General features: G+C 47.6%; 2 protein-coding genes and 1 non-coding gene across 3 annotated transcripts in view; 1 reads left to right on the top strand and 2 right to left on the bottom strand.

The window, feature by feature from the left end:
* Window positions 1-848, bottom strand: part of vit (vitrin) — a 62,908-nt gene extending 62,060 nt beyond the window's left edge. Inside the window, exon 1 of the mRNA XM_080191902.1 lies at window positions 755-848. The gene's annotated coding sequence lies outside the window, so the exon portion shown is untranslated. The remainder of the gene's footprint in view (window positions 1-754) is intronic.
* Window positions 849-7,773: 6,925 nt separating this feature from the next.
* Window positions 7,774-7,965, top strand: LOC145345815 (U2 spliceosomal RNA). Its single transcript, XR_013887192.1, has one exon. It is a non-coding gene; the product is annotated as a U2 spliceosomal RNA (small nuclear RNA).
* Window positions 7,966-11,088: 3,123 nt separating this feature from the next.
* On the bottom strand, window positions 11,089-25,917 carry opn6a (opsin 6, group member a). Its single transcript, XM_080191903.1, has 6 exons — window positions 25,653-25,917; window positions 23,885-24,090; window positions 21,175-21,274; window positions 20,068-20,172; window positions 13,913-14,136; window positions 11,089-11,882 (listed from the first exon to the last, which is right to left on the bottom strand). Exons 1-6 carry the CDS (start codon window positions 25,771-25,773, stop codon window positions 11,490-11,492), a joined length of 1,149 nt encoding a protein of 382 aa, XP_080048029.1. The 5' UTR covers window positions 25,774-25,917; the 3' UTR covers window positions 11,089-11,489.
* Window positions 25,918-25,991: the final 74 nt, after the last annotated feature.

Here is a 25,991-nt window from a genome sequence, read left to right on the forward strand (position 1 = left end):
AGACAGAGACCCAGAACAGGACCTGGGGACCCAGGTTCAATCCCTGATTTGATTTGATTTATTATTGTCACATGTATTAGTATACAGTAAAAAATGTTTCTTGCGTGCTACACAGAGCATACCGTTCACAGAGAAGGAAAGGAAAGAGTGCAGAATGTAGTGTTACAGTAATAGCTAGGGTGTAGAGAAAGATCAACTTAATGCAAGGGAGGTCCATTCAAAAGTCTGACAGCTGCAGGGAGGAAGCTGTTCTTGAGTCAGTTGGTACGTGACCTCAGACTTTTGTATCCTTTCCCTGATGGAGCAAGGTGGAAGAGAGAATGTCTGGGGTGCATGGGGTCCTTAATTATGCTGGCTGCTTTGCCGAGGTAGCAGGAAGTGTAGACACCAAGGCAGATGGTGAAATGTGAATTCAATAAAAGTCTAATTTATTCATTCATAGGACATGGGTGTCACTGACTGGCCAGCATTTATTGTCCATCCCTAGTTGCCCTTGAGAAGGTGGTGGTGAGCTGCCTTCTTGAATCGCTGCAGTCCACGTGCTGTGGGTTGACCCACAATGCCGTTAGAAAGGGAATTCCAGGATTTTGACTCAGTAACTGTGAAGGAATGGCCGATATATTCCTAAGTCAGGGTAGTGAGATACATTCCCCACGTATCTGCTGCAATGCTGACCATGAAACCATTGTCAATTGTTGGAAAAACCCATCTTGTTCACTAATGTCCTTTAGGGAAGGGAATCTGCCATCCTTACCTGGTCTGGCCTACATGTGACTCCAGAGCCACAGCAATGTGGTTGACTCTCAGATGCCCTTTGAGATTGAGGGCAGTTAGTGTTGAGCAATAAGTGCTGGGCACAGCTAGCGAGCATTTTGTCCTGTAAAAACGAATAAAAAGAAACACCAGTTCCAAGCTCACATTACTCTTTGAGTAGAAGATTTTCCAACTCCATGAACAAATATCCATGAAATATTCTGATTTTTTTTTCCCTCACAAGTTAAACAGTCTGATCATGACTCCTTTGTTCATTGGTCAACAAACCCGGTGGATGTGTGAATGTTTTGGAATTTAAATATCCATCGTGACCTTTACAAGTTGGAACAGCTCAAATAAATAACAAGGCCATGATTAAAATGTGGGAAGGATTTGATTAGGGTGACTACAGAGAGGCTATACACAATAAAGGGACATCAGTTTACAGTTAGAGGCAGTCCCTTCAGCCTTGCAATCGTAGAATCATAGAATCCCTACCTTGCAGAACGAGGCACCACTGACTTACGGTGCCAGGGACCTGGGTTCGATTCCTGGCCTCGGGTCACTGTCTGTGTGGAGTTTGCACGCTCTCCCAGCGTCTGTGTGGCTTTCCTCCGGTTGCTCTGGTTTCCTCCCACAGTCCAAAAGATGTGCAGGTTAGGTGGATTGGCCATGTTAAATTGCTCCTTAGTGTCAGGGGGACTAAAGTAAGGTTTATTTATTAGTCACAAGTAAGGCTAACATTAACACTGCAATGAAGTTACTGTGAAATTCCCCTAGACACCACACTCCAGCGCCTGTTCGGGTCAATGCACCTAACTAGCATGTCTGGGAGGAAACCAGAGCACCCGGAGGAAACCCACGCAGGAGAATGTGCAGACTCCGCACAGACAGTGGCCTGAGCTGGGGAATCAAACCCAGGCCCTGGCACTGTGAGGCAGCGGTGCCAACCACTGTGCCACCGTGCCCCCCGGCTAGTGTCAACAAGCTAGGGTAAATTCATGGGGTTAACGGGCTACAGCCTAGGTGGGATTGTGGTCGGTGCAGACTTGATAGGCCAAACGGCCTCCTTCCACATTGGGATTCTATGAAAATAAAACTGAGAATTGGCTATAGGAATACAGAGTAAAATTTGGAAGTTTGGTGTTGACGCCAGCCTTGGAAGAGCAATAAGCAAGCAAGGACATATACCAGTAAACTGCAGCAGAACATGGGCAGGCTCGTGGGGTGGGCAGACAGATGGCAGCTGGAGTTTAATAGAGAGAAGTGCGAGGGAATACATTTTAGCAGATGGCACAGGAAACGCAACATAGACTTAATGGCACAATTCCAAAGAGTGTGCAGGCACAGAGGATAGGGGAGGGGTACAGATGCATCAATATTAAAAGTGGCAGGACATATTGGGAGAACAAATGGCATAGTGGACGGCACCCTGAGCTTCACAAATAGAAATACTGGGTGAGATTCGCCGATCTCCCAGCCGCGTGTTTCCTGCCAGTGGGAGGTGGTGTTGTTTGCTAACAGCAGGATTCTCTGGTCCCGCCACCGTCCATGGGAATTCCGATCAATGTCATGTCAACCCGGTGAGAAATCCGCAGGCGGGGGGTGTGGTACCGGTGGGACGGGAGAATCCCATCAACATGAACAACCAAAGAATTCCAGCCATTGGTCAGAAGAGTGGGGAAGTTCTACTGAACCTTTACAAAACTCCGTTTAAGTCACAACTAAAACATGTAGACCAAATGTTTCCTCTTGGGGGCAATCAACAAGAGGTCACAGGGTACAGGTGGAGAAGCGGTAGATTTAATACTGAGATGAGGAGGAGCTACTTCTCACAGAGGGTGGTGAATTTGTGGAACTTGCTGCTCCCTAGTGCGGTGGAGTCTGAATCATTGAGTGGTTTCAAGAAGGAGATAGATATATTTCCAATAAAATAAACAGGATAAAGAGACATGGGGAACTGGTGGGGAGGCCAGGGAGAGATCAGCCGTGATCTAATTGAATGGTGGAGCAGGCTCGAAGTTCTGCTCCTATTTGCTATGGTCCGAATGAGAATATTGCATCCAGTTCTGGTCACCACACTTTGAGAAGGGTGCAAGGCTCCTTGAGATGGTGAAGAGGAGATTTTCCAGAAGGATTTTAGTCATAACCAGTGAGGTTGGAGAAGTTCTTCACCCAAACAGCCAGCAATGTCTCCAAATTCTTGCAAAGGACGTGAATTCACCCCCTGCAGTCGCACCCCCCCCCCCCCCCCACTCCCCACCACCCAACCCCCGCCCGCACCCCCCCACCCCCGCCCACCCTCACCCCTGGCACAATCTCCTCTCCTTCTCACTTCCATGAAGCAACCTGGGGCACTTCCCTATACTGAATAACCACAAGTCATTGTTGTTACAGGGCTAGCATCATTACTGGAATGCTGGGCTGAATGGCCTCCTCCAGGAGGATGCTCAACAAAAGCTCCCCGTGACATTCTTCATACTTCACCTTGTATACTTCCAATCATGGAGAAATACGCTCGCCCCGAAACTGGAAAACCTTGTCCGAGGTCAACAGACCTTCCCCGTGTCTGCTCCGATTCCCGTGGCAGGTGGGTCGGTAAACTTCACCCCATAAAATACCCCAGCTCCAACTGGAAACTTTCATTTTTTTCTATTAATTTGTAGGACATCGGACATCACTGGCTGGACTGGTATTTATCACCCATCCCTAGTTGCCGTTGAACTGAGTGCCCACTAGGCCATTTTCAAGGGCAGTTGAGAATCAACAACATTGCTGTGGTTCTGGAGTCACATGTAGGCCAGGCCAGATGAGGATGACAGAATTCTTTCCCCAGAGGGACATTAGTGAACCAGATGGGCTTTTCTGACATTCGACAATGGTTTCATGGTCATCAGTAGATTCTTAATTCTAGATATTATTTTTTATTGAATTCAAATTCCACCATCTGCCTTGGCGGGATTCGAACCCAGGTCCCCAGAACACTAGCTGAGTTTCTGGATTAATAGTCCAGCGATAATACCACTGGGTCATCGCCTCCCCTTCTAAGTCTGAGGTCACATTCCAACCAATTCATAAGAACATAAGAATAGGAGCAGGAGTAGGCCATCTAGCCCTTTGAGCCTGCCCCGCCATTCAATAAGATCATGGCTGATCTGTCGTGGCTCAGTTCCACTTTCCCGCCCTCTCCCCATAACCCTTAATCCCCTTGCCTATCAAAAACCCATCAACCCGCATCTTAAAAATATTTAGCGAGGCAGCCTCCACCACTTCAACGGGCAGAGAATTCCAGAGATTCATCACCCTTTGAGTCAAGAAGTTCCTCCTCAACTCCGTTCTAAACCGCCCCCCCTTTATCTTGAGGCTGTGCCCCCTTTCTGAGCGGGAAGAGTCTCTCCACCTCTATCCTATCCATCCCATTCATCATCTTATACGTCTCAATGAGATCTCCCCTCATTCTTCTAAACTCTAACGAGTACAAGCCTAGTTTATTCAGCCTCTCCTCATAGCTCAACCCCCTCAATTCCGGCATCAGCCTAGTAAACCTCCTCTGCACTCCCTTCAAGGCCAAAATATCCTTGCGTAAGTGCAGCGACCAAAACTGCACACAGTACTCCAGCTGCGGCCTCACCAATGCCCTATACAGCTGCAGCAAGACCTCCCTACTTTTATATTCAATCCCCCTCGCTATGAAGGCCAGCATCCCATTAGCCTTCCTGACCACCTGCTGCACCTGCAGGCTGGGTATTTGCGACTCATGCACAAGGACCCCGAGGTCCCTCTGCACCGTCGCCTGCTGCAGTTTTTCGCCCCGTAAGTAATAGTCCTTCCTACCATTATTCCTACCAAAGTGGACCACCTCACACTTGCCAACATTAAATTCCATTTGCCAGTTCCTGGCCCATTCGCCCAGCCTATCTAGATCCTTCTGCAGACTCTCCACACCCTCCGCGCAATTTGCCGTTCCACCAATCTTGGTGTCATCAGCAAATTTCGACACCATACACTCGGTTCCCTCCTCCAGATCATCTATATAAATGGTAAAAAGCTGAGGCCCCAGCACTGACCCCTGGGGCACTCCACTAGTCACTAACCGCCAATCCGAATAGCACCCATTGACCCCCACTCTCTGCCTCCTATTTGACAGCCAATCCTCTATCCACGCTAACACCCTACCCCCAACTCCATGCCCCCTTACTCAAGAACAGCTTCTTCTCTCCTGCCATCAGAGTTTTGAATGGACCTACTATGTGATCTCTCTCTACACCCCAGCTGTGACTGTAACACTACAATGTGCAACCCCTCTGTTCCTTCTCCCCTATGTACTCTATGAATGGTATGCTTTGTCTGTATAGCGCGCAAGAAATTATACTTTTCACCGTATCCCGGTACATGTGACAATAAGAAATCAAATCAGATCACATATCATTTCAACTTGCCCTCAAACAGCATCTTCACATTCTGAGGGAAATGGTCTCAATAGTCTTTTACTGGTTGTGTTTTGGGCTTTTGCTGAACTGGAGGCCTCCACTTGATGAATTGAGTGATATTTACTCAAAGTTAGATTTGGGAATTAAGGAGTTAACCCCCAGCGGCAGTAGATCTATCAAACCTTTATCATACTGTTTGTAGTGTCTATAAGCTGTGTTTGGCCTTCTAAAAGCTTCTAAAGTCTGGGATTTGAACCTTTGAAAGGGAACTGTGGGCTGGGCTTCACAAACGCAGTGTTGTGTTGGTCTACACACAGGCATTTAGCCTTGACAAGATGCTTGTTCAAACATACTTGCTCTGAAGGCAGAATAAACAGTGGCTTGTCTCAATTTGCTGTGTGGGATCTTGCTGTGCACTGTGTGAATACAATATTGCAAATTACAACAGGCAGTGCGTCTTAAAAGTACTTCATTGAGTGCAAAGTACTTTGAGAACGCAAGGAAGTGAGAGGTGCTACATAAACGCAAATGGCCCATTCCCTCCCTTCTCTCACACTTGTTAAAGTGGGCATCCTGGGAACAGAGTGGGATATTGGGGACAGAGTGGGATATTGGGGACAGAGTGGAATATTGGGGACAGAGTATGATGTTGGGGACAGAGTGGGATATTGGGAGCACAGAGTGGGATATTGGGGGCAGAGTGTGATATTGAGGACAGAGTGGGATATTGGTGGCAGAGTGGGATATTGGGGACAGAGTGTGATATTGAGGACAGAGTGTGATATTGAGGACAGAGTGGGATATTGGTGGCAGAGTGGGATATTGGGGACAGAGTGTGATATTGAGGACAGAGTGGGATATTGGTGGCAGAGTGGGATATTGGTGGCAGAGTAGAATATTGAAGACAGAGTGGGATATTGAAGACAGAGTGGGATATTGAAGACAGAGTGGGATATTGAAGACAGAGTGGGATATTGGTGGCAGAGTGGGATATTGGTGGCAGAGTAGAATATTGAAGACAGAGTGGGATATTGGTGGCAGAGTGGGATATTGGTGGCAGAGTAGAATATTGAAGACAGAGTGGGATATTGAAGACAGAGTGGGATATTGAAGACAGAGTGGGATATTGAAGACAGAGTGGGATATTGGTGGCAGAGTAGAATATTGAAGACAGAGTGGGATATTGGGGACAGAGTGGGATATTGAAGACAGAGTGGGATATTGAAGACAGAGTGGGATATTGAAGACAGAGTGGGATATTGGGGACAGAGTGGAATATTGAAGACAGAGTGGGATATTGGGGACAGAGTGGAATATTGAAGACAGAGTGGGATATTGAAGACAGAGTGGGATATTGAAGACAGAGTGGGATACTGGGGACAGAGTGGGATACTGGGGACAGAGTGGGATACTGGGGACAGAGTGGGATATTGGGGACAGAGTGGGATATTGGGGACAGAGTGGGATATTGAAGACAGAGTGGGATATTGAAGACAGAGTGGGATATTGAAGACAGAGTGGGATATTGAAGACAGAGTGGGATATTGGGGACAGAGTGGAATATTGAAGACAGAGTGGAATATTGAAGACAGAGTGGGATATTGAAGACAGAGTGGGATATTGAAGACAGAGTGGGATACTGGGGACAGAGTGGGATACTGGGGACAGAGTGGGATACTGGGGACAGAGTGGGATATTGTGGACTGAGTGGGATATTGGGGACAGATTAGGATACTCGGGACAGACTGGGATATTGTGGACTGCGTGGGATATAGGAGGCTGAGTGGGATATTGGAGACAGAGTGGGGTATTGGGGACAGAGTGAATGAGATGCACTGTGACAGCAGTGTCCCATCTACAAGTTGCGCTGCAGCCACTCACCAAGGCTTCTTAGACAGCACTTTCCAAACCCATTTCTTCTCCCAGTTGCAAGGATATGGACATCAGATGCAGGGGAACACCATCACCTGCAATTTACCCTCCAAACTACACTCCATCCTGACTTGGAAATATATCGGCCGTTCTTTCACTGACACCGGGTCGAAATCCTGAACTCCCTCCCTAACAGCACTGTGATTGTACCTACAGCACATGGACGGCAGCAGTTCACAAAGGCAGCTCAGCACCACCTTCTGGAGGGCGATTAGAAATGGATAATAAACGCTGGCCCAGCCAGCAATGCCCATACAATGTGAAAAAGTTTTAGAAATCACAAGCTTTCCTGACTGCGGTTCAGAAATAGGTTTGCTGATTTCCAATCCAGAATCAAGCTGCAAAAGGTCTATTGTTAGAGCCCAGTGTGAAAAGGAAATTGAATGAAGCTTTTCAATGGAGTAAAATGAGCAAAACACAGTGGATGCTGGAAACAAGAACAGTAAAAGCTGCAAAATCTCAGTAAGTCTGCCAGCATCTATTGGGAGAGAAACAAGAGTTAATGTTTTGAGTGATGGACCCTTTGTTTGAACTGAAAGGAGAGAGTATGTGTTAGAAGTGTGAGAGATCGCAACAAATAGCAGCAACATTAAGAACAAAAGATAGAGCGTGAGAGGGCGAGGACGTGTTTTGCATTGAGGCAAATACACGTATGGAAGATGCTTCTTGGCCTTTTGGCTAAGATCAAGTGTAGTATCGACATGCTGTACTTGGTTGAAGTCGTTAGGTTACATTTCAGCTTCATTTGAAGCAATTTTTAAAAGCGGCATCTGGGCCTTTTGGCTAAGATGCAAATTAGATCAAGCCTTGGAGGAGGAGCTACACCTACTCCAATCAGCTTGGATCATGTAGATCAAGCCCAAGACAGGAGGTGAGAGCCCTGTCTTGTCAGCTTGGATCGGGAATGTCTCAACTTGTTGAGACTCTGAATTGGACTGGATTGGATTGAATTGGAATAGAACCAAAACAAAGAAAGCAGGGCTTTAAGTCAGAGGAGAAGGTTGACAAGGAATTTTGAGGGCTGCACTGCTCTCTAATGGAAGATAAGATCTACAGCTTGCCCAGGCTCCACTGGAGCATTGCAACAGGCCAAGGACCGACATGTGGATGTGAGATGCGGGTTGATGGGTTTTTGATAGGAGAAGGGATTAAGGGTTATGGGGAGAGGGCGGGAAAGTGGGACTGAGCAGCGACAGATCAGCCATGATCTTATTGAATGGCGGGGCAGGCTCGAAGGGCTGGATGGCCTACTCCTGCTCCTATTTCTTATGTTCTTATTATGTTCTTATGAGAGCTTTTAAATGGAGATTGGTCTGGGCATTGAGCATTGTCCGGTAAAGTTAGAACGGAATAGACGGTCCTGGGAACATGTGACAGGTTAAACTTGATCGGCTTTTTAAAAGAAAATAAAGCAGAAATGGTATTGGAGCTAATGTCTGTGTATTGTACATGCTGTCTTCAATAACTGGATGTCTAGGAAAGCAGAGAGGTCATGTTGGTGTTGTATAGAACTCTGGTGAGGCCACAGCTGGAGCACTGTGTGCAGTTCTGGTCGCCACATTATCAGAAGGACGTGAATGTACTGGAGGGGGTGCAGAGGAGCTCCACCAGGATGCTGCCTGGGATGGAACATTTAAGTTATGAAGAGAGGTTGGAGAGGCTTGGGTTGTTTTCAGTGGAGCAGAGAAGACCGAGGGGCGACCTGATCGAGGTGTACCAGATTATGAGGGGCATGGACAGAGTGGACAAGGAGCAGCTGTTCAACTTAGTTGAAGGGTCAGATACGAGGGGACACAAGTCAGAAGTGAGGGGTGGGAGGTTTAGGGGGATTTGAGTAAAAACATTTTTACCCAGAGGGTGGTGACGGTCTGATATGCGCTGCCTGGGAGGGTGGTAGAGGCAGGATGCGTCACATCCTTTAAAAAATATCTGGATGAGCACTTGGCACATTATAACTCTCAGGGCTATGGGCCAAGTGCTGGCAAGTGGGATTAGCTATTTCTCACGTGATGGTGCAGACGCGATAGCTGAGGGGCCTTTCCTCCACTGTAGTATTCTGTGATACTGTGATTCTGTCTTAATTATGTTGCCAACTCTGGCTACAACATATTCCAGGAGATATCATCACTTGACATTGAAACATAGAAACTGGAAGCAGGAGTAGGCCATTCAGCCCTTCGAGCCTGCTCCGCCATTCATTATCATCATGGCTGATCATCAAATTCAATATCCAGATCCCCCCGCCCCCATATCTTTTGATCCCTTTAGCCCCAAGGGCTAACTTTCTTCTTGAAATCACACATTTTGGGCTCAACTACTTTCGGCGGTGGTGAATTCCACACATTCACCACCCACTGAGTGATTCTCCTCACCTCAGTTCTAAAAAGTTTACTCCTTATCCTCAAACTATGACCCCCTAGTTCTGGACTCCCCCACCATCGGGAACACTCCTTCTGAAACTACCCTGTCCAATCCTGTTAGAATTTTTGTAAGTTTCTATGAGATTCCCTCTAATTCTTCTAAACTCCAGTGAATATGATCCCAACCGACTTAGTCTCTCCTCATATGACAGACCTGCCATCCCAGGAATCAGCCTGGTAAACCTTCACTGTACTCCCTCTATAGCAAGGACATCCTTCCTCAGATAAAGACACTAAAACTCTACACAACACTGTACACAATCCTAACCAAATTAGTCTCTCTTTATATGACAGACCCCAGGAATCAGCCTGGTAAAACTTGAGGTCTCCCTCATCTGGTGTTTGTGTCTCCTCCAACCCACACACTCCTGCAATTGGTTGTCCAACATGTCAATCACCATGCAGCATTCATTCTTAAGGGTGAAATGTCACCGTCCCACCCACCACGGGAATCGTAATGGAGGGGAGGGTGGACCATGCCAAGGTCTGTTGGCCTTGGGTGGGGTTTTTTGGTCCCTCGGGGCGAGCGCAGCTGGTAACTCCCGCCCCAAGGCTTCTCAATGTGGATGGATTCTGGCGAACCCCTGCCCCAGGCTTTGGATCAGGGCCTGAGCAGTCGGTGAATCCACACTAATCGTTCGTGTGGGTGACATGGGATCAGCAGCAGCAGTGTGACAGGGAGAGTTAATGATGGAGACTGATCATTGCCAAAACCAACCGTGTGACTATTGGATCCATCGCTTTTATTCCACTACAGATTAAACAGCACCAAGATTTTTTATTCATTTGTGGGACATGGGCATCACTGGCTGGGCCAGCATTTATTGCCCATCCCTAGTTGCCCTTGGAGGGCAGTTGAGTGTCAACCACATTGCTGTGGCTCTGGAGTTACATGTAGGCCAGACCAGGTAAGAACGGCAGGTTTCCTTCCCTAAAGGACATTAGTGAGCCAGATGGGTTTTTCCGACAATGGTTTCATGGTCATCAGTAGACTCTTAATTCCAGATTTTTTTTTATTGCATTGAAATTCACCATCTGTCGGGGTGGGATTTGAACCTGGCTCCTCAGAGCATTAGCTGAGCTTCTGAATTAACAGTCTAGCGATAATACGACGGGCCATCGCCTCCCCAACGAAGTGAAAGGAATGAAGACAAGGCAGGCAAAGGGTTAGAAAATGGCAGAAGGTTTATCCTTCATCAGACTGGATTATAGCAACAGATTACAAAAACATATCACACAGGCATCTGTTGGTCCGGGATTTACGGTTAGGTTTTACAGTGATTGACCTTCTCCCCCCCAGTGCAGTGCTACATGCTATCTTGCATCAAGGTCTCCATGTGTGAAGCTGGTCTTCACATTAAAAATGATGAAATTGTTACTTTAGCAGTGTATCTATCAAATGTTAATCAAGGTAAATCTAAAGATTGTATTTATTGTTCTGATGGGGCCTCACATCAGGGAAGTTTTCCCTGAGGTCTATGCTTACATCAAGCACTCACTGTGCAAGGAATAGAACAGCGTTAAAAAACCAACACTCCTGGCTAGTGAGTTCTTTAACCTTATCCCCATTCCCAGTATAGAATGGGTTCTATAGTGTTATAACCCTAACCCCATTCCCAGTATAGAATGGGTTCTATAGTGTTATAACCCTATCCCCATTCCCAGTGTAGAACGGGTTCTGTAGTGTTATAATCCTATCTCTATTACCAATATAAAACGGATATAGTTTTAACCTTGCCTGTCATCCAGTGAGTCTCAGTTCCAGTAAAAGATCGTTACATATCCCTTTGCCTCATGAATAAATAAGGAACAGATTCCTGGGTTGACTGTAGCAGTTGGAGACGGGTTTCCATCTCCCAATATATTGTGTGCGAAGGAGGTTTCGCAGAGTGCACTTTGAAATAAACAGCGCACTGTGGCACCTGTTGTTGGGCCTTTCTGTGCCAGCCCTCCCCTACAACCTGTCACATTCATAGCCGGAATTTGCACTGTTGGGAAAGTACCACAATTCGGGCTCCCCGTTATTCGGGCTCTGTAGCCCCGACATTGGGCTGTCTCCCACAACCTCCGCCGCCCACTCCTGGTCCCTTTCTGGCCGCTGTTTGATCCGTTTGAGTCTCACGCTGTCCTTATCGCTGGCGCAGAACAGGAGCACGTTGACATCACGGCGGAACCTAGCACTCATCCCAAAGTAGATGGCAGGGTTGTAGAAGCTGGCAGACTTGGCGAAGAGGCTGGCGAGGATGCTGGTGAGCTTCGGGACGTGCCGACCACTCGCTGACCACATGGAGATCACCGCGTACGGTGACCAGGCGATAATGAACGCAGTGCAGACCACCATGGAAACCTGGCAATGGCGGAACAGGGTGAGGTTAGAGAACAGCCCCTAACTGGGCACCATCCGCATCAGCATTCCCTCCCCATTTGTCCACAGCCTATTCAGCCTCGGGCTAAGTGGCAGGTTACATTTGACTCGCGGCATTGCCAACCACGGAGATTCCAAATGTCTCGATGTGACAATCAATAGCATCTCCATCGCTGAATCCCCCACTAACAACATCCTTGGGGTTACTGTTGACCAGAAACTCAACTGGACTCACCACATAAGCACAGTGGCTACCAGAGCAGGTCAGAGGCTAGGAATACTGTGGTGAGTAACTCACCTCCTGACTCCCCAGAGCCTGTCCATCATCTACAAGGCACAAGTCAGGAGTGTGATGGAACACTCTTCACTTGCCTGGATGGGTGCAGCTCCAACAACACTCAAGAAGCTCAACACCATTCAGGACAAAGCATCCCACTTGATTGGCACCACATCCACAAATATCCACCACTGACACTCAGTAGCAGCAGTGTGTACTAGCTACAAGATGCACTGCAGCAATTCACCAAAGATCCTTAGACAGCACCTTCCAAACCCATGACCACTTCCATCTAGGAGGACAAGGGCAGCAGATACATGGGGAACACCACCTGCAAGTTCCCCTCCAAACCACTCAGAGGGTGGGAGTGTGGAACTGAGCCACGACAGATCAGCCATGATCTTATTGAATGGCGGGGCAGGCTCGAAGGGCCAGATGGCCTACTCCTGCTCCTATTTCTTATGTTCTTATGTTCCATCCTGAAATGGAAATATATCACCGTTCCTTCATAATCACTCAATCAAAATCATGATGCCTCTGACAGCATTGGAAGTGTGGCCACACCACAAGAAGGCAGCTCACCACCAACTCCTCAAGGGCAACCGGGGATGAGGAATAAACACTGGCCACTTTCCAGTGTCACAGTCACACTCAACCAGTCCCACGCTCACCCGGAGCCACACTCACACAGCGTCGCACTCACCCGGAGCCGCACTCACACAGCGTCGCACTCACACAGCGTCGCACTCACACAGCGTCGCACTCACACAGCGTCGCACTCACACAGCGTCGCACTCACACAGCGTCGCACTCACACAGCGTCGCACTCACACAGCGTCGCACTCACACAGCGTCGCACTCACACAGCGTCGCACTCACACAGCGTCGCACTCACACAGCGTCGCACTCACACAGCGTCGCACTCACACAGCGTCGCACTCACACAGCGTCGCACTCACACAGCGTCGCACTCACACAGCGTCGCACTCACACAGCGTCGCACTCACACAGCGTCGCACTCACACAGCGTCGCACTCACACAGCGTCGCACTCACACAGCGTCGCACTCACACAGCGTCGCACTCACACAGCGTCGCACTCACACAGCGTCGCACTCACACAGCGTCGCACTCACACAGCGTCGCACTCACACAGCGTCGCACTCACACAGCGTCGCACTCACACAGCGTCGCACTCACACAGCGTCGCACTCACACAGCGTCGCACTCACACAGCGTCGCACTCACACAGCGTCGCACTCACACAGCGTCGCACTCACACAGCGTCGCACTCACACAGCGTCGCACTCACACAGCGTCGCACTCACACAGCGTCGCACTCACACAGCGTCGCACTCACACAGCGTCGCACTCACACAGCGTCGCACTCACACAGCGTCGCACTCACACAGCGTCGCACTCACACAGCGTCGCACTCACACAGCGTCGCACTCACACAGCGTCGCACTCACACAGCGTCGCACTCACACAGCGTCGCACTCACACAGCGTCGCACTCACACAGCGTCGCACTCACACAGCGTCGCACTCACACAGCGTCGCACTCACACAGCGTCACACTCACACAGCGTCAACACTCACACAGCGTCACACTCACACAGCGTCACACTCACACAGCGTCACACTCACCAAATGGGATCTTGGGGCTTTGTGCTTCTCTTGTGGGCAAAGTGTTGGGAATTAAATTGAACCCAGGACCGTGTTAGGAAATCTCACCCGGGTCACATCCTTCTCCAGCTTTCTTTGGCGTTCTCCCAGCTCAATCTCTGCGGTCAGGTTGCGATTTTGCTTGACGGTGTTAATGATGGAGATGTAGGAGAAAAGCATGATGGACATTGGCAGGAAGAAGCAGCAGGTAAAGATGGAGACAATGTAGGACTTGTGGGCAATGGAGAACACTGCCCTGGCCCAGTCGATCTCACACGTCCCATACATCCGTTCTGAGGGAGGGAGAGAGCCTGTTAGACATAGGTGGAGAAACGGATAGACTAGAACCATACCATCCTAGGCTGGCACGATGGCACAGTGATTAGCACTATTGCCTCACAGCGCCAGGGACCCGGGTTTGATTCCCAGCTTGGGTCACTGTCTGTGTGGAGTTTGCATATTCTCCCCGTGCCTGTGTAGGTTTCCTCCGGACGCTCCAGTTTCTTCCCACAGTCCAAAGATGTGCGAGTTAGGTTGATTGGCCATGCCAAATTGACTCTAGTGTCAGAGGATTAGCAGGGTAAATATGTGGGTTAACCGGAATAGGGCTTGGTTGGGATTATGGTTGGTGCAGACTCGATGGGACGAATGCCCTCCTTCTGCACTTTATGGATTCTGTGATTCTTACAGTACAGAAGGAGGCCATTCAGCCCATCAAGTCGGCACCAACTCTCCAAAAGAGTTTCCCACGCATTGCCCCACTAATTCTCTTAACCTTTAAAGTTTATTTATTTGTGTCACAAGTAATTGGGTGGTGCTACAGGTCCCCAAATAGTCAGCGGGAAATAGAGGAGCAAATATGTAACGAGATTACAGATAGCTCCAAAAAGAATAGGGTGGTAATAGTAGGGGACTTTAACTTTCACAGCATTGACTGGGACAGCCATAGTATTAGAGGGTTGGATGGAGAGAAATTTGTTGAGTATATTCAGGAAAAATTTCTCATTCAATATGTGGATGGCTCGACTAGAGAGGGGGCAAAACTTGACCTCCTTTTGGGAAGTAAGGAAGAGCAGGTAACAGAAGTGTTAGTGAGGGATCACTTCGGGACCAGTGACCATAATTCTATTAGTTTTAAGGTAGCTATGGAGAATAATAGGTCTGTCCCAAAAGTTAAAATTCTAAATTGGAGCAAGGCCAATTTTGATGGTATCAGACGGGAACTTTCAACAGTTAATTGGGGAAGTGAACGGCAAGGTTTTTTAGAGTGAAGGTTGGTAGAAGTAGGGAACCCTGGATGACTCAGGATATTGAGACCCTGGTCAAGAAGAAGAAAGAGGCACATGACATGCATTGGCAGCTGGGATCAAGTGAATCCCTTGAAGAGTATAGAGTATGTAGGAGTAGAGTTAAGAGAGAAATCAGGAGGGCGAAAAGGGAACACAAAATTGCTTTGGCGGATAAGGCAATGGAGAATCCAAAGAGCTTCTACAAATACATAAAGAGCAAAAGAGTGACCAGAGAAAGAATAGGGCCTCTTAAGGATCAACAAGGTCATCTATGTGCAGATTCACAAGAGATGTGTGAGATCCTAAATGAATATTTCTCATCAGTATTTACTGTTGAGAAAAATATGGATGTTTGGGAACTTGGAGAAATAAATAGTGATGTCTTGAAGAGTGTACATATTACAGAGGAGGAGGTGCTGCAAGTCTTAAAGTGCATCAAGGTAGATAAATCCCAGACCTGATGCAGTGTATCCTAGGACACTGTGGGAGGCTAGGGAGGAAATTGCTGGTCCCCTAGTAGAGATATTTGAATCATCGATAGTCACAGGTGAGGCAAATGTTGTGCCTTTGTTTAAAAAGGACTGCAGGGAAAAGCCTGAGAACTATCGGCTGGTGAGCCTCACATCTGTGGTGGGTAAGTAGTTAGAAGGTATTTTGAGAGACAGGGTCTACAGGCATTTAGAGACACAAGGACTGATTAGGGACAGTCAGCATGGCTTTGTGAATGGAAAATCATGTGTCACAAAATTTGATTTTTTTTTTGAAGGGGTAACCAAGGAGGTAGATGAGGGCAATGCAGTTGATGTTGTCTACATGGACTTTAGCAAGGCCTTTGACAAGGTACCACATGGTAGGTTGTTGCATTAAGTTAAATCTCATGGGATCCAGGGTGAGGTAGCCAATTGGATACAAAATTGGTTTGATGATTGAAGTAGGGAAAGGATTAATGGATTTTGTACCTAGAACGTGTCACAAACATAACCCTTCATCATGACTGATCTTCTCAAGCTTTTATTGCTCCTGGCATTAATATAAGTTATTTGTTCATGTCTTACATGCTTTAACTCTCATTTTTATAAAGACAAATAGTTTAATGTGGCTGTTATTTGTAGACTTTGCAACTCTTATCTATTTGTGTCAGTTGGACTTCATTACACAGATGGTAGTTTACGATACCGGCTTTTAACAGCTGCTGATGGCAGATCGCGATATCGGCTTTTAACAGGAAGAATCCTGCTGGGACAGCCGCGATCACACAAGTAACTTCAAAGACAGGGATGCCGGTACTGCTGCAGAAAGGGTTTTGAATCATGACCAGATTGAAGACTGTATCATGACTGCAGGTCTGTAATTCCTGAATGAATCTGGGGCTGCATCACGACCAAGGAAGGAAGACCTGGAAGTCTGGCAGGAATTAGAACTTTGAATTGTGATTCCTGCTGGCGCTCATAATGTATAAATGCCCACTTGTGTTTGTGTTCTATGAGAAGTCTGGTAGTCCCTGCTTCTCCCAAAACTCTGGAATAAACGCCAGAGCTTTGAAATAAAAACCACTGTATTTTGACTCACTAACAGTCTCAGAGATATTATTTTACCTACAACAATGATAGGAGACAGAGGGCTGCTTTTCAAACTGGAGGCCTATGACCAGAGGTATGCTTCAGGAATCGGTGCTGGGCCCACTGTTATTTGTCATTTATATTAATGACTTGGATGAGAATATAGGGAGCATGGTTAGTAAGTTTGCAGATGACACCAAGATGGGTGGCATAGTGGACAGTGAGAAAAGTTATCTAGGATTGCAACAGGATCTTGATCAATTGGGCCAGTGAGCGGATGAATGGCAGATGGAGTTTAATTTAGATAAATACATTTTGGTGGATTGAATTGGGGCCAGGTCCTACTCAGTTAACGGTACGGTGTTGGGGAGAATTATAGAACAAAGAGATCTAGGGGTACATATTCATAGCTCCTCGAAAGTGGAGTCACAGGTGGACAGGATGATGAAGAATGCATTTGGCGTGCTTGGCTTCATCGGTCAGAACATTGAATACAGGAGTTGGGACGTCTTGTTGAAGTTGTACAAGACATTGGTAAGACCACACTTGGAATTCTGTGTGCAGTTCTGGCCATCCTATCATAGAAAGAATATTATTAAACTAGAAAGAGTGCAGAAAAGATTTACTAGGATGCTACCAGGACTTGATGGTTTGACTGAGATTTTTTTCTCTGCAGCATAGGAGGCTTAGGGGTGATCTTATAGGAGTCTATGAAATAATGAGGGGCATAGATCAGCTAGATAGTCAATATCTTTTCCCACAGGTAGAGGAATCTAAAACTAGAGGGCATAAGTGAGAGGGGAGAGATACAAAAGGACCCAGCAGGGCAAGTTTTTCACTCAGAGGGTGGTGAGTGTCTAGAATAAGCTGCCAGATGTAGTAATAGAGGTGGCTACAATTTTGACTTTTAAAAAGAATTTAGACGGTAAGATGGGTATAGAGGGATATGGGCCAAATGCAGGCAATTGGGACTAGCTTAGTGGTAAAAACTGGGCAGCTTGGATAAGTTGGGCTGAAGGGCCCGTTTCCATGCTTTAAACCTCCATGACTCTATTATTAGGCTTATATTAACAGTGCAATGAAGTTACTGTGAAGATTCCCTAGTCACCACATTCGGCGCCTGTTCGGGTACACTGAGGGAGAATTTAGCATGGCCAATGCACCCTAACCAGCACATGTTTCAGACTGCGGGAGGAAACCGGAGCACCCAAAGGAAACACACACAGACATGGGGAGAAGGTGTAAACTCCACATAGACAATGACCCAAGCCGGGAATTGAACTCGGGCCCCTGGTGTTGTGAGGCAGCAGTCCTAACCACTGTGCCACCATGAAGAGAAAGAATAAGGGAATGCAATGAAATAAGATACGGAGAAAGAAAGATTTGGAAAGACAGATCAGGAGAAGGATGCTGGACAGAGTTCACAATCGAGAAAGAGATAGTTAGAAGTTAGGGGAGGCAATGACCTCGTGGTATTATCGCTAGACTATTAATCCAGAAACTCAGCTAAAGTTCTGGGGACCTGGGTTCAAATCTCGCCATGGCAGATGGTGGAATTTCAATTCAATAAAAAAAAATCTGGAATTAAGAATCTACTGATGTCCATGAAACCATTGTCGGAAAAACCCATCTGGTTCACTTTAGGGAAGGAAATCTGCCATCCTTACCTGGTCTGGCCTACATATGACTCCAGAGCCACAGCAATGTGGTTGACTCTCCAACTGCCCTCCAAGGGCAACTAGGGATGGGCAATAAATGCTGGCCCAGCCCATGTCCCATGAATAAAAGAAACAACTCAATACTACCCCATGTCCTTGCCTCAGCTGAAATGCTGGACAATCAGGTCCATTCCCTCATCAATGATGAAAAGCATAAGCAAAGTGAGACCATGCATTATTTACACTGCAACTTCAGCACACTTGAAGTGGCCTTCCCACAGTAAACCAGACAGCAAATAGACCCAGCCTCAATCAACTGATGAGTATTGGCTTCCCATTAAACAGGCATCACCCCATCTCAAGATATTTTTAAAATGAATAACAAATTTGTCCAGAGAATTTATTTTGAAACACAGTTCTTTAACATCTGCCAGGATTTTCCTGCCTCCCGTTTTTTACCAACAGCAGAGTCCTGGAAAATAATGTTTACTTCCTGAAGATTCCAGGATATAACTGGAGCCTGGAAAACTTGTCTCACTCTATGTAACAGAGTCCGGCTGTGCGTAACGGAGTCGCGCTGTGTGTAACGATGTCTCGCTCTGTGTAATAGAGTCTCACTCTAAGTAACAGAGTCTCACTCCGTGTAATGGAGTCTTGCTGTGTGTAACAGACTCTTGCTCCCTGTAACGGAGTCTCATTCTGTGTAATGGTGTCACGCTGTGTGTAATGGAATCTTGCTCTGTGTAATGGTGTACCGCTCTGTGCAACGGTGTCGCACTGTGTGTCACGGAGTCTTGCTCTGTGTAATGCAGTTTTGCTCTATGTAATGGACTCTTGCTCCCTGTAACAGAGTCTCATTCTGTGTAATGGTGTCACGCTGTGTGTAATGGAATCTCGCTCTGTGTAATGGTGTCTCGCTCTGTGTAACAGTGTCTCGTTCTGTGTAACAGTGTCTTGCTCTGTGTAATGGAGTTTCGCTCTGTGTAACAGAGTCTCACTCTGTGTAAGTGTCTCGCTCTGTGTAATGGAGTCTCATTCTGTGTAACAGTGTCTCGCTCTGTGTAATGGAGTCTCACTCTGTGTAATGGAGTCTCGCTCTGTGTAATGGAGTCTCGCTCTGTGTAATGGAGTCTCGCTCTGTGTAATGGAGTCTCGCTCTGTGTAATGGAGTCTCGCTCTGTGTAATGGAGTCTCGCTCTGTGTAATGGAGTCTCGCTCTGTGTAACAGTGTCTTGCTCTGTGTAACAGAGTCTCACTCCATGTAATGGTATCTCGCTTTGTGTAACGGAGTCCCGCTCTGTATATTGGTGTCTCGCTCTGTGTAACAGAGTCTTGCTCTGTGTAATAGAGTCTTGTTCTGCATAACAATATCACACTCTGTGTAACGGTGTCACACTGTATGTAATGGTGTCTTGCTCTATGTAGCGGAGTCTTGCTCTGTTGTAACAGTGTCACACTCTTTGTAATGGTGTTTCGCTCTGTGTAACGGAGCGCCACTCTGTGTAATGTAGTCTTGCTCTGTGTAACGGAGTCTCACTCTGTTATAACAGTGTCTTGTTCTGTGTAACGGAGTCTCACGCTGTATAACGGAGTCTCATTCGGTGTAACAGTCTCACACTCTGTGTAACAGTGTCTCGCACTGTGTAATGGTGTCACACTCTTTGTAATGGTGTCTTGCTGTGTGTAATGGTGTCACACTCTCTGTAATAGTGTCTTACCTGTGTAACTTCCCCATCCAAGCAGAGGTGATGCGGACCAGAAGAGTGCTGCAGCCCAGATCAGCGTCAGCGCTAGGATGATATTCTCTCGGCCGATATATTGTGCTGCAGGAACATCGGGAAGGTGTTAGATGGAGGCGCAGATTCTGAGACTCAGATTGACACTTCCTCTTTCTAACAATCCCACTGACATTGAATCCAGCCATGGAGCACTCCCTGGTGCTGCCCACATTAGGCAGCCTGAGACTCTCGGAGCCGCACTCAGATGGTTACGTCTCAAATCTATTTCTGCGTTCCCTGGGTAATTTGACCTTCTTCTTGCTTCTCTCTCACCCATCTCCATCTCAAGGAGCTGGTTTATCCCTCAGTCTGGCAGCAGCTCCAATCTCAGATCCACTTCCACCTCCCCATCCCCTTCCCATATCCCTCCCCTTCAACACCTTCTTCCTTCCCCTTCCGCCTCACCATCCCCTCTCCCCTCAACCCTCCTTCTCTAAACTCTTCCCTCCCCACACCTCCCCCTCACCCCCTAAACCCTCCCCTCCTCATCCCACCCCCTCACCATCCCCTTCATTCCACTCTCCTCATCAACACCCCTGTGATTCCCATTTCTCTCCCCCCTCGTTATCCAGCTCTCCAGCCCCTCCTCTCCCGCATCCCCGCTGGTGGTGGGTGTGTGGTGAAGGAGTGGGTGGTGGATGTGTGGGTGGGAGTGGGTGTTTGGTGAAGGAGACACTGTGTAAGACAGGACGGGACCCGTCCCACACTCTGTTCAGCCCCCGTGTGTGAGGGTGAGTGTCGTGCCCATCAGCCTCTAAGGGCTGGTCTGGATTTTAACCTGCACTCGGGGATTTATTTGTGAGCGTTTAGCGAGAGTGCAGACTCCTTACAAAGCCAGGCGCTGTAACCAAACAGGAAGATGCAGTGAGGAGTCACAGAGCTACTCTGCACAGAACATCTCAGGAAATCCGTGGGAACAAATTCACCTTTCCTTTTCACGGACAAGTTCCTGCGGGAAGTGTGAGTCGGAGCGACTGCTGCACTTTCCTCTCGGTGGGAATCCAGGATGGAGGAATGTTGACTTAATTTTAACGGAAGTAGATTTACCTGTGTATGGGTGGCAGCCTTTAATATACCGAATGACGCTAATCACTGTCAGGGTATAGATGCTGGCCAGGCCAAAGAGCAGAGTGAAGAAACCATCAATCTGAAACAAACAAGACTCACAATCAATCAGATCTCAATGTCACTAAAGCGGTGAATTCCCAGGGTAATGCTCTGGCGACACGGGTTCGAATCCCACCATGGCACACGGATGGAATTTAAATTCAATTAATAAATCTGGAATTAACAGTCAGGGTGGGGTTTTCCAGCTGGAAAACCGGACGCGCCCCAAAACTGGAAACTCCCTCCGGAGCCCAGTGGGTTTTAGTGTGATCTGCACCCCGCCCGCTGTGGTTCCCATGGCAGGCGGATTGGGAAAACTACCCCCCCGCCTTAGTCTCAGTACCATCAACCGTAAAACCACTGTCGATTGTCATAAAAACCCATCTTTCTTTTAAAAATCATTGCTGGGAAGTGAGCATCGCTACATCACTTCATTGCCCGTCCCCTAATTGCTTTTGAGAGGGAGCCTTCTTGAACTGTTGCCATCCATGCAGTGTAGATACACCCACTGTGCAGTTAGGGCAGCAGCCCCAGGAATTTGACCCAACAGCGAAGGAACGGTGATTTATTTTTAAGTCAGGATGGTGAGTGACTTGGAGCTGCACCCATCCAGGCAAGTGGGTAGTATTCCATCACACTCTTGACTTGTGCCTTGTAGATGGTGGATAGGTTTTGGGGGGTCAGGAGGTGAGTTACTCCCTGCAGGAATCCCAGCCTCTGACCTGCTCCAGTAGCCACAGTATTTATACGGCTGGTCCAGTTCAGTTTCTGGTCAATGATAACTCCAGGATGTTGATAATGGGGGAATCAGCGATGGTGATGCCATTGAATGTCAAGGGGAGATGGTTAGATTCTCTCTTGTTGCAGATGGCTGCCACTTGTGACATGAATATTATGTGCCACTTACCCCCAGCCCAGGCCTGGATACATTGTCTGGGTCTTGCTGCATTTGGACATGGACCACTTCAGTTTCTGAGGAGTCATAGAATCCTGCAGTGCAGAAGGAGGCCAATCGGCCCATCAAGTCTGCACCGACCACAATCCCACCCAGGTTCTATTCCCATAACCCTTCATATTTACCCTGCTAATCCCCCCGACACTAGGGTTAATTTAGCATGGCCAATCAATCTAACCCGCACATCGTTAGACACAAATGATACTGAACATTGTGCAGTCATTGGTGAACAACCCCACATCTGACCTTATGACGGAGGGAAGTTCATTGATGAAGCAGCTGATGATGGGGTGGGTAATTAGCCAGATTGGATTTGTCCTGTTTCTTGTGGCATACAGAGGCTGCAGGGACATCACTGCCTGCAGAATCAGTGGCACAGTGGTTAGCACCACTGCCTCACAACGCCAGGGACCCGGGTTTGATTCCCAGCTTGGGTCATTGTGCAAACTCCGCACAGACATTCTCCACATGTCTGTGTGGGTTTCCTCCGGGTGCTCCGGTTTCCTCCCACAATCTGAAAGACTTGCTGTTTAGAGTACATTGACCCGAACAGGCGCCGGAGAGCAGCAACTACAGGATTTTCACAGTAATTTCATTGCAGTGTTAATAATAAATAAAACACTGTGACTAATAAATAAAAGTTTAAACTCTAAAAGAACAGCCAGCACTGGAAGACACAGCAGGCGGGAGAGGAGGGGAGGGGAGGGGAGTTCGGGGAGTCAGAACGAGGTCAGCAGTGTCCAGAGAAATTCAGACTGTGCTGGAAGTAACACAGAAAGCAGGCTCTCAAAGTTCCAGAACATTGCCCCAACTCACTCTCTGAAACTCCCAAAATCTCAGCCAGCATCTGCTTCATTCCCCTTTAATCCCACCTTGAATCCAGTTAGACCTCCTGCCCGTGTTACACCCCCAGGTTGAGCTTGGAACCGCACAAGGGGCACAAGATATAGAGTCATAGAGGTTTATAGCACGGAAACAGGCCCTTCAGCCCAACTTGTCCATGCCGTCCCCTTTTCTTTAACCACTAAACTATTGACATTTGGCCCATATTCCTCTACACCCATCTTATCCATGTAACTGTCTATCTTAAAAGACAAAATTGTATCCCAGCCTCTACCACTACCTCTGTCAGCTTGCTCCAGACACTCACCACCCTCTGTGTGAAAAAATTGCCCCTCTGGACCCTTTTGTATCTCTCCCCTCTCACGTTAATCCTATGCTCTCTGGTTTTAGACTCCCCTACATTTGGGAAAAGGTATTGACTATTTAGCTGATCTGTGCCCCTCATTATTTTATAGACCTCCATAAGATCACCCCTCAGCCTCCTACGCTCCTGGGAAAAAAATTACCAGTCTATCCAGCCTCTCCTTATAACTCAATCCATCAAGCCCCATGTAAAATCTTGGCCAGTTGGGGGTTTAATTCCCTTGCCTGGCAGCATAACTGTGGGTGGGCGCACCGCCAGTCCATGCCTGTGCCGGCTGACTGGAATACCATGTGAGTGCACGATGATAGGTGCCTGATGTCACCGCGCGCTACTTAACGTGCTTCGGAGATGGGCACGCACCCACCCAGCTTGAACATGAAGCTTTCACTGCGTTCTTCAGGCTCATTGCTGACAGTTCTTCTCACTGAGTCACCATGCACCAGCTGAGGAAGATCATTATGATTGCGCTACCTGTCAGTACACCTTACCTGACAGGTCCAGATCGATGTGATCAGAAAACCATCATCTCGAAATACGTTGAAAATCTCGATTATTCCACGGGAGTATCCAAACAGAGAAATACTGGCATCCGACACGGCCAGGTTAAAGGTTAAATAATCGGTCACTTGTAGTGTAGTCCTCTGCCTGAACAGCACGAATATCACCACGCTGTTTCCAAACCAGGAGAACCAGCCTAGAGAGACAGAAATCGAGATAGACAAGATAGATTACCAATTCTAGGCCTCGCCTCCAATCAGCTTCCTGCCCTGTACTTTCAAAGAGACAACACCCAGAAGAGGAGAATGTGGCAGGCACAGTGGCACAGTGGTTAGCACTGCTACCTCAAAGCGCCAGGGACCCAGGTTCGATTCCTGGCTTGGGTCACTGTCTGTGTGGAGTCTGCATGTTCTCCCCTTGTCTGCGTGGGTTTCCTCTGGGTGCTCCGATTTCCTCCCACAGTCTGAAAGATGTGCTGGTTAGGTGCAGAGGCCATGCTAAATTCTCCCTCAGTGTACCCGAACAGGTGCCAGAGTGTGGCAACTAGGGGATTTTCACAGTAACTTCATTGCAGTGTTAATGTAAGCTGACTTGTGACACTAATAAATATGTTTTAAGACATTAAAAGAATATGTTTGACTGCAACTCAGTCTGGAACATCCCTCCGATCTCCAACACCGCCCCCTCCACATAAAAAAACTTCAACATCGGCTCAATAGTATAAACTACAGCCCCTTCCCCTAGCGAAGGCTGAGGGGGATCTGGTCGAGATATTTAAAATTGTGAAGGAGCCCCTTGGGTAGTTGTAGAGATGTTCCCAATTTGAATCCAAAATTAAGGGGCCATAGCTTTAAGATGGCCACAGGTAAATCCAATAAGGAATTCAGGAGGAACATTTTATCCAGAGAGTGGTTACAATGTGGAACTCACCTCCACAAGAGGAGGAATTGAGATGATTGCACGCGTGCATTTCAGCAGGAGGTGGATATAGACATGAGGGAGAAAGGAGATGTTAATGGGGTGAGGGGTGAGAGCAGCCAGTATAATTAAGGACCCCACACACCTCAGACATTCTCTCTTCCACCTTTTTCTGTCAAGAAAAAGATACAAAAATCTGAGATTGCGTACCAACCAACTCAAGAACAGCTTCTTCCCTGCTACCATCAGACTTCTGAATGGACCTACCTTATATTAAATTGATCTTTCTCTACACCCTAGCTATGACTGTAACACTACATTCTGCACGTTCTCCTTTCCTTCTCCCCCATGCACTCTATAAATGGTGTGTCTATATGGCACACAAGAAACAATACTTCTCACTATATACTAAGACATGTGACAATAATAAATCAAATCAAATGAAAACATCAGCTTGGGCTATTTCTGTGCTGTGCATTCAATGTAATGTGTATAATTCCGTATAAAATCTTACGTAATGCATGTAATTGTACGTGTTGTTTATGATTCAGAGGCACGGTGACACAGTGGTTAGCACTGCTACCTCACAGCACCACAGACTGGAATTCGATTCCTGGCCTCGGGTAACTGTCTTTGTGGAGTCTGCACGTTCTCCCTGTGTCTGCGTGGGTTTCCTCCCACAGTTCGAAAGACGTGCTGGTTAGGTGCTAAATTCTCCCTCAGTGTACCTGAAGAGGCACCAGAGTGTGGCAACTGGAGGATTTTCACAGTAACTTCATTGCAGTAAGCCGACTTGTAAACTTTACAACTTAATGTAGAGCGTGAAGCATTGCTACATACCAAGACTCAGCAGGTAGATGCCAATAATAGTCTCCCCGTGCTCTGAAACGGGGGTCTCCTTTGGCTGGAAAGTGCTGTTCTGATTCCTCCACTGACTACTGACGAGGTTGCGGAATGCCATTTTTGTCAGAGCAGTCACTCCCGGAGCTCTGTCTGGCCAGCGGCCACAGTGCAGAGCAGATCCACCGAAATCCACTCAATGGAGCGGGGCAGACAGAGAGTGGGATCCTCCGGGAAGCAGGGAGGTGCTTTTCCGGGAACCTATCTCTTGGTGCGATCTTACTCCTTAATCCGGCCTAAGAGCAGATTTAGAGCAAGCGTCAGCCCAGTTAATCGGCT

This window comes from Carcharhinus amblyrhynchos, chromosome 7 (assembly GCF_965287045.1).
Source record: "Carcharhinus amblyrhynchos chromosome 7, sCarAmb.v2.hapA, whole genome shotgun sequence".
In the NCBI taxonomy this organism is placed as follows: domain Eukaryota; kingdom Metazoa; phylum Chordata; class Chondrichthyes; order Carcharhiniformes; family Carcharhinidae; genus Carcharhinus; species Carcharhinus amblyrhynchos.

Coding starts and splice junctions, on each gene's coding strand:
- opn6a (XM_080191903.1), bottom strand. CDS start 25,773: ATGGCATTCCGCAACCTCGTCAGTAGTCAGTGGAGGAATCAGAACAGC. Junction 24,091..25,652: donor CATCTACCTGCTGAGTCTTG/GTATGTAGCAAT, acceptor CTGTCTCTCTAG/GCTGGTTCTCCTGGTTTGGA. Junction 14,137..20,067: donor TGGATGGGGAAGTTACACAG/GTAAGACACTAT, acceptor TCCCTCCCTCAG/AACGGATGTATGGGACGTGT.